Source organism: Panthera onca, chromosome C1 (assembly GCF_046562875.1).
Source record: "Panthera onca isolate mPanOnc1 chromosome C1, mPanOnc1 haplotype 2, whole genome shotgun sequence".
Taxonomy (NCBI): domain Eukaryota; kingdom Metazoa; phylum Chordata; class Mammalia; order Carnivora; family Felidae; genus Panthera; species Panthera onca.
The window spans coordinates 169,246,376-169,254,912 of record NC_138346.1 but is presented as its reverse complement, the minus strand read 5'-3'; the positions used below and the strand labels follow the sequence as shown (position 1 = coordinate 169,254,912).

The 8,537-nt window shown below is 47.7% G+C and overlaps 1 protein-coding gene across 1 annotated transcript in view; it reads left to right on the top strand.

Moving 5' to 3' along the window:
* Positions 1-369: 369 nt before the first annotated feature.
* Positions 370-8,537, top strand: part of ROR1 (receptor tyrosine kinase like orphan receptor 1) — a 404,523-nt gene continuing 396,355 nt past the window's right edge. Inside the window, exon 1 of the mRNA XM_060626612.3 lies at positions 370-866. Within this exon, the coding sequence (XP_060482595.3) occupies positions 776-866 (91 nt within the window). The 5' untranslated portion in view covers positions 370-775. The remainder of the gene's footprint in view (positions 867-8,537) is intronic.

Here is an 8,537-nt window from a genome sequence, read left to right as displayed (position 1 = left end):
AATGTTCTATTACCCAGGAGCACACAGCTAACTGGCAGAGCCCAGAGTGCTAGGATCTGGATCTCCTGAAGAAGCCATTCAGCCACGGACTGCTTTGCGAGTCGGGGCAAGTCTCCGTGAACCTCGGCTTCCCCCTCTGTCAAACGGCCTCGAGGGCCCCTCGGTCCCGCTGCGAGTTTGAGGCCCAGTGGGGGGAGGGGAGGTGGGTGCTCTGGAGGCGCGGGAGCCACAACGTTCTGGGAAGTCAGGGAGAGTGCGGGTGTTGAGAGGCGGCAGCAGAGGGCGCTGGGTCGCCGGCCTGGGCCCGCGTCTGCCATTGGTCCGGCTGGGGCGCTGGGCTGGAGAGTTGGTGGAAAGTGACAAGTTGAGGGAAGCTGAGAGCCAGAGAGCGAGCGCGCGGAGCGGGAGGAGCCGCAGCAGCCGCCACCAAGGGAGCCCCGGGACGGCAGCCCCCGGTCGCAGGGCGCGCTCTTCTCCGAGTCCGAGCTGGGGGGACTCGCCTTTCCGCTAGCGCGACACCCACAGCTCGGGACTGACCGGCCGGCGGAGGCGAGGCTGCAGCCGGAGGGCTGAAGGAGGGACCGCGCGTACGGGGTCCAGAGGCGGCCGGGCGGAGCGAGGGAGCAGGTTAGAGGGACAAAGAACTTTGCAGACGCCCCCGGCATTCTGCGGGGAGAGCGGCCGGGACGAGGTGGCCGGGACCCCGGGCAGAGCCCGTGGATGTTCTGCGCGCGGCCTGGGAGCCGCCGCCGCCGCCGCCGCCGCGAGAGGAGGAATGCACCGGCCGCGCCGCCGCGGGGCGCGCCCGCCGCTCCTGGCGCTGCTGGCCGCGCTGCTGCTGGCTGCGCGCGGGGCCGCTGCCCAAGGTAAGAGGCGCATCCGCCGGGTCCCGGGCCCGCCCGGCCCTCGGCGACCCCTCCAGTCCGCTGCCTGGCGCTGGGCAGCCAGGGAGCGCTGCGCCCGTCGGGGGGTGGGGCGGCCGGAGACCCGTCGGGGGGTGGGGGGTGTCTAGCAAACGCGACTCGGGGCGCCGGGGAGGCGGGCGAGGATTTGCCCGGGAGCCCCGCTGGGGTCCGGGGGTGCGCCCGGGGGCTTCCTCCTCGGCGCCCTGCAGCAGTTGCCAGCGCTGACAGGAAGCGTGGAGGGGTTGGGGGGCGTGGGGCGATGGGGGCACTTCCGTGCCGCTGGTCCCCCAGCTTCTGGCTGGACCCCTAAAGCGCCCTAACCCGTGTTCGGGCAAGTGTGTGGAGTCCCCAAGTAGCAGCCGTCCCGGAAGGCGCGGTCCAGGAGAGAGTTTGTATTTTCAGTGGTGCCCAGAGAGCCCAGGCTGTCCGCAGACCGACCCAGACAAAAGCCCTTGCCTCCTGAGGCTCGGGCGGCCTCACTTATCCACGGGCCCCGGCTCTCCTGCCTCTGGAGGCTCCCAACGTGTGCGCTGCCGCCGTCGCCGCCACTTTGTGCAAAACGTGCTGTCAGAGGCGGCCTGCTGCTCCAGAGTGCTCCGAGCGTGCACGTGTGTGTGTGTGTGTGTGTGTGTGTGTGTGTGTGTGTGTGTGTGTGTGTTACACACAAGGGGGGAAAAGCCATCTAATGCATACTTGATTTTGGTAATCTCCAAAGACAATTGGAACAGTTAGAGAAAGACTCCACCGAAAGCCCGAGCGTCTTAGTTCGCTGCGGGAAGCTTGGATCCTCGCTGCGTCTGAGCCGGTACACAATGAGAGGGAAGAGCCCGGCTGTGCCTGTGGAGACAACCGATTCATTCTTTGGAGGTTGGAGGGGGAAAGTTGATTAAAGTCTCCGGGGTCTTGGGCCTCACTTTTAACATGCATCCCTTGAGGGGGTGCTGGAGTCCCTGAATTCTGCCCTCCCCCACTCCCAGGCCAAACCGGTGCAGATAAATAGGTTTCTGCTCTTTTATCATGCATCTTTCATTTTTAAGTTAGCTCTGTGCTTCGGAAAAGAAAAGGCTTTAGGCTATTTAGCAGTTGAGGGGGAAAGATCTATTGACTACATAGACTACACATGGCCACGGAATTAGTTTTTACTAAAATCTAGCTCGTAATTTTCGTGGTGGGACACACACTCTGAAAACAAGTTGTGTGTGAATTTTGATTTCTTAGAGATGAGTTTGGGGAAGCTAGAACTGCGTTTTCTGAGAAATATTCCGAAATTGATCCCGTACTGTGGTTGTGGTAATCTGGAGTCTCCTCGGGGGTAAATACAGCTCCTAATTGTAATTAAGATGTCCATCAGCAGGGAGTGCACCTTCCTGATGAAAAATCCTAATGAAATGTAAACAGCCTGGTCTCCGGGATGTTTGCTTCCTTTGGGGATGCCAAACATCTGGCCCCGTGCCACAACACCTGGATGAAAAAATAAAAACTGGGTCATGCTGCCTAAACAACAGAAACATCCTTCCCATGTCAAGTTGCCCAGCAAATTGAGGTGGAGATAATCAGGGTGATTCTAGCTAAGGTAGGGCTTCTAGCGTGGGTCCTTGATTCATTTGGTTGTATCATCTCTGGACTTCTTTAACTTCGACATAACCTTTCAACAGTGGTTGCTCCAATATCATGGGTGTGTGTGTGGGGGGGGGTGGGGTGGGGAGGAACGTACCTTTCTTTGGTCACCTGCCTTTAAATGAATGTCCATGCAATGATTTTGCTGAGTGTAAGACAGTCTTGTTATCAGCAGTCAGCCAAACTCTGTCTTGTTTAACTGTCTACAGGCTTAAAAAAAGAAAGAAAAAAGAGTATTGCCTTTTCCACACTCTTCAGTAGTGAGCTCAAATCTGTTATTATTGTCTTATTTGTCATCTTATAAATCCCTTTCCATGTTTGTGAATGCTTGATCTTTTCTCTGAGGACAAATCTTCCAGTGGAACTCAAATTTACTTTCTTGTCTGATCCAGGATTCTTAAGGTAACTGAACCAGTGGCTCAAGAGATCAGCTTAAGGGGAGATAGGTTTCAGTTACTTATTAAAAAGAGGCTCGGTATTTCTCCCATCATTTTTCCATTTTGTTAGCCAGGAGGGCAAAACTTCGTATTTACTTTTGCTGGTCTATTCATTGTTGATCTCCTGGTCTACCTCCTACCTACCTAGAGCTCAACCTCTCTGGGAAGCTGAAGCCATTAATACTGTACCCAGAACTCAGGGCCTTAGGAACCCACCTGGGCCTTTCTTAGTATCCTGTGGATTCTGTGGTTTACCTCTTAGAGTCAGAGGGAGGTGGCCTGCTACTGTGTTTGCTGTCATTTCATAAACCTTCCAATGCCATTTTAATAGGTGTCTGTCCTGTCTACTTTTAGAATAGGAGTCTCTTGAGGGCAATAAGACTGTCAGCTTTCCTGGTGAAAACACTGAAAGCCAAGTCAGCCAGCCCAAATTTTATTGGAGATGCCTGAAAATCCCCCCTAGGGGAGCCACACAGAGGCCGGGTAGACAAAGGGTGTGGTGAAGCTGCCTCTGGCAGTGTGTTGGAAATATTTAATCCTCAGTATTGATTCAGCATACCTGGTAAGCTGTTTTGCTACTCTGATATTGGCACTATCTTTCTGATATTTACTTAGGAGTCTTCTTAAGAACTCAGCTTTGGTCTATATTTTCCTTTATCTATCTCCTGCATGATGAACATAGCCCTCAAATTAGACTTTAAAGTTTTTAAATGGCGTGTCACCTGCATCCATTAGTATCCATTTTGGCTGTGGTTTGATGGTGACCGCATACCCCATTTCAAATATTTTTTGAAAATTTTACGCAGCATCCTATGGGGAATGGAATGCTTTGTAGCCTGTATGTATGTTGATGTAAATGTATCTCTATATATAAATGACATATGTGTACGCATCTATATAGTAAGTGGCCCATAGATTCTTTTGTTGAATGAGTAGAGAATAACTTTTTTGGTTGTGTGTAAAATTGTGGTGGAATATTTGCTTTTCTTAGTAAAAAATGCAACACACTTTCAAGGACTTCTCCTTTTCTTGCCCCATCTTTTGGTATGAATGGAGCATAATAGAACTTAACAGTAGGGCTTAATGGTTATGAGCACAGGCATTGAAATTTAACAGACGTGGGTTTGAATCTTTTCTCTGCCATGGACTGTGATAGTCAATTAGTTTTTCAGAACCTTACCAGAGTGTTAAGAGATTTAAATGCAACCTGTGTCAGGTAGTGGAGAGGAGCACCCAACTGAGAGGGTCTTAACTTGCTTGGGGTATGTGAAACTGAGGATATGCAGACCCCCCAGAAATAGTATTCAAATTTTTATGTGCATTTTTGTGGCAGTATGTTTCTGGCTATAATCTGATATTCTGGAGAAAAAAACAAAACAAAACAAACCCGAACAATTTGATTTGGAGTATTTGATGGCTGGGACAGTAAGTCCACCTCCGGGTAGGTTGCAAGGAGTTGAGGGTTGGTGGTGGGTCCTGGGCCTTAGCTTAGGTCTTCACAATTCATGGATCCTCTACCTCTCCTCCCTTTCCAGTTTCCCTCCCACCAGGCCGGCTGTTACTGGGCTTGGGAGAAGCTGAAGAATGGTGCTAAGTCCTTTGACCTCAACTAAGTATATATTTCCCTGAATCCAGGATGCTGAGATGCTTCTGTTTATATAATTTATTTAACAAACACTTGGATAAGCCTTATAATGGCCACTCACCATTCTGAGCATTTTGCAAATATTAGCTCACTGAATCCTCACCACAAATCTATGAGGGAGATGGCATAATTAGCTCATTTTAATGTAGACGCAGAAAGGGTAAGTTACTTTCTTAAGGTCACACGGCTAGGAAATGGCATTGCTGGGTTTACAATCCCTGGTTTCATGCTCTTAAGTGCTGTCCTAGACAGTCTTTCCTGGTTTAAGTCTTTTTTTTTTAATTTTTTAAATGTTTATTTATTTTTGAGAGAGAGAGAGAGAGAGAGAGAGCGCGAGCATGAGCAGGGGAGGGGCAGAGAGAGAGGGAGACCCAGAATCTGAAGCAGACTCCAGGTTCAGAGCTGTCAGCACAGGGCTCGAACTCATGAACCTTGAGATCATGACCTGAGCTGAAGTCAGACACTTAACCGACTGAGCCATCCAGGCATCCCTTCTGGTGTAAGTCTTAAGATTTACACTACATATGGGCCAAAGGTGCCATTTTCCCATGTTTTCCAAGAGCAATAGGATGTTTTCTTAGCTATATCTAGGGGTAATAAGAAATGATTGGAGACAGCCAATTTCAATTTTTCTTTCTGTCCTGGAGGTCCTTGAGCCAGTCTTGCTGCAACTCAGACGGGAAGGGCCTTTGGAGGTCTGCACCTCTCATCAGGAGGAATTACATTGTTGTAACGAATTGCAACTTTGATGCGGCTTGACGTGTGTGTCTGGAAGTTCCTTCCAAACAGCCATGAGATATTGTCTTGATAAAGTGCCTTTGTATTTGCATCTGGGTGTACAACTGGGCTTGTAGGCTGAGCAGAGGTGATTTATTAAAGTACTCTTTAGTGGGAGAGCTGGCTTGCCAGCTTCAAGGTCCCCATGTAGACCAGACCCTGGCAAATCCAGCCCCAGTTGGGGAACACTCAGGTCTCTGAGGCCTCTTTCTCAAACAGAAGGGCCTCAACCTGGCCTTACCAATTCCCCTGGGGTGTGACAGGAGAGACTGTTCTGTAGACACACGAAGAGAAAGCAATAGTCTTCTGTGACTCTGAGAAAGTTCTCTGGAGTTGAGGGGGAGGGGATGGCAGGGGGTGGGGTAGGGTAGGGTGGGGAAAACTCTTCGAAATCCTTAACTAAATGCAGCTGCTTGTTACACGGAGCCTGACTTGCATGCCAGGAATATCTAAAAAGCTAACGAATACAAAATAAAAATAAACAGCAGTAAAAAGGCTCTCTCTTTGTTGCAGTAAGCTCGGTTGGGGTTTTCAGTTTGTTTAGGAATGGGATAATTGTGGCATCCACTTTATTTTGGTAAGGCAGTGAAACGTGGATTGATGTTATGTCACTGGGATGCTCCCACCACCTGAACTTTTTCCTTCACACCCGCCCCCCTCAGAGTGCCCAGGCATGGACATCCACCAGCCGGAGTTTCCAACTGTTGCCCCTGAGTGAATTACACTGGAAGAGGGCAGATAATTTAATGGGATAATCTTGGCAGGGCCAGCAAATTTCACACCCCATCTCTCACTAATAGAAAGGCAGTAGAAGGCTACAACATCCTCAGATGAAAAGGTTGTATAAAAAGGCTCTGCTTAACAGTAACTGTCTGTCTATAAATAAGGTTCTGTAGAGTTTTGATCCAAAAGCTGTTATTAAATACTGATAAGCCAAGCCTCATAATGTTTGGCCTCCCTACATTTCCTTTTTTTTTTTTTTCCTTCTCTCCATAGAACCATAGATTTGTTTTTTCTAAGAGGGGGAAGAGACCTCAAAAGAGCAACCAGTTCAAGCTGGTTATTTTCTCCAGTATTTTTGATAGAAAGGACCTTCGTTTACAGCCATTTAAAAGAGGTAATGTGGAATGACAGAAATGGAATGAGATTTGGACTCTGATAGAGTAGGGTCTGAACTGGGGCTTTGCTGATTCCTGGCTGTGTGACCTTAGACAAAGTTCTTTGCACTTTTGAGCCTCAGTTTCCTTGTCTGGAAAATGGAGAGTTTTTGGATTTTTGTGGGGTTATTGTGGGAATGTAAGGGAATAACAAACATAAAATACCTAACACAGTGCTGTGGGCTTAGTAAACACACAGTGTGTTAGCTGCTGTCATTGTCAGAGGCTTGCTGGGGAAATCAGAAAATTTGGCTCCCAAACAATGGTCATTATGCTGTAAGATATGAACCAAGACTCAGAGAGCAGCTGTTTTTACAATACTTTAAGATGCTTGAGTGTTTCATTTTAGAGGGAGCTTATAGACACTCTAGAACTGAGCAGTACCCAGGTCAGTGCTGGGGACCCAGATGGGAGATTCCACAGTGCAGTTTTGCAAGCCTTAAAACAAAGGCTTTTTTCAGAACAGCGAGCTCTTTGGGGAAGAGCAACCCCTCCCTGGTGCTTGGTGTAATTCCAGAATCCTGCAATGGGGACTGTTACATTTCAGGGACCTCCACTTGTAATCTGACCGTTTTTAGCTCCAATATCCAAATAATCTTGCTGAGCACAACTTAAAAGAGAAGGATAATGGCCGGAGGAAAGAATCCTGAGGTGCTCTGTTAGCCATTTAAAATTTCTGAGTACAAAAAAAAAAAAAAAGTTCACATTACCCAAAAACAGAATAATGAAGTGTGGGAAGGGGGAGGGGAGATAAAAAGAACTTCTAAAGACCAAGGCAGGGGTTGTGTTTTTTATTTTTATTTTTCAACAGTAAAGTTTGTCATTCAATGCATTTCAACTAACATTTATTATATATTTATTTTGTGGAAATATGGTGTTGGTGTCCAGGAACAAAACATTACCCTTGCCCTCAAGGGTAATGGAGGAGGGAAATTCTTACTTTTTGAAGAACCTACTATGTGCCAGGCATAGTTCTTTATAGATATTAGGTTTCTATGTCCCAGCAGCCCTTTGTGGCTGGACTTCTGACCCCATCTTACAGATAAGAAAATTAGTATATGTGCTACTGAAGCAAGCACTACAGATAAAGAAATTAAATCTTAGGTGGTATCTTGGTGAATCTCACACAAACTATTAAGTTGGGACATGGCACTTGAACCTAGACATTTCATGTAGGTCTTTTGACACTCAAGTGTATGCCATTTCCACTATCCTTAAAGTATAATTGTGGAGACAGGATAAAGAAATATATACCTCCATATGCCAACTAGCTCTCCCCCAAGTGAATTATAGGAAAGGGGTGTGGAAAAAGTGCTATGGGAACACAGGGTTAGAAGACATCAGTTCTCACTCAGGAAATGGTGGGGAGAACTTTAGCATCCTTCACAGGCTTATTATGAGAATACAAGGGGATAATGTATGGAAAATGCTTAGCACCTTGCCGCACACATAGTGCTCAGTGATAGTTCTGTAGTTATGTGGCCAGAGAGAGGTTCTGCCATGACTTATCTGCCTCAGAAGCCTGTGCTCTTAATTTTTCCACTGCAGTCCTTTTCAACAGGCATGTGGTTGGAAGAGTAAGTGGCTGTGTAGTCCCTAAATAGAAAGAACGACACTAAGACCATTTCTCTGGTGTCTTCCTCACCTGCCCTAATCCAGATTTTTGGACTCTCCTCTGCTTTGGGTAGAGAAGGGGGTTTGTACAGGTTTGAATTTGGAAATAATCACAATGCCTAATCATAAACTGTGACACTCCTGGAACTCTGGGTGGGATCCCCATTCATTCACTGATCATACATTTTCTATGCACTTACTGTAAGTCAAATATTTTGCTAGTCACTAGGGATATAAAGGTGAATAAGGCTAGGTCCTTGCCTTGGAGGATTTTTGAAATGGCAGATTTCTGGAAGGGATTGCCAGCTGATCAGAAAATCTGTTTCCATCTCTTCTTGGTGACTTGGTTAGACTACACTTCCCAGTTTTCTTGCAGTTAAGTGAG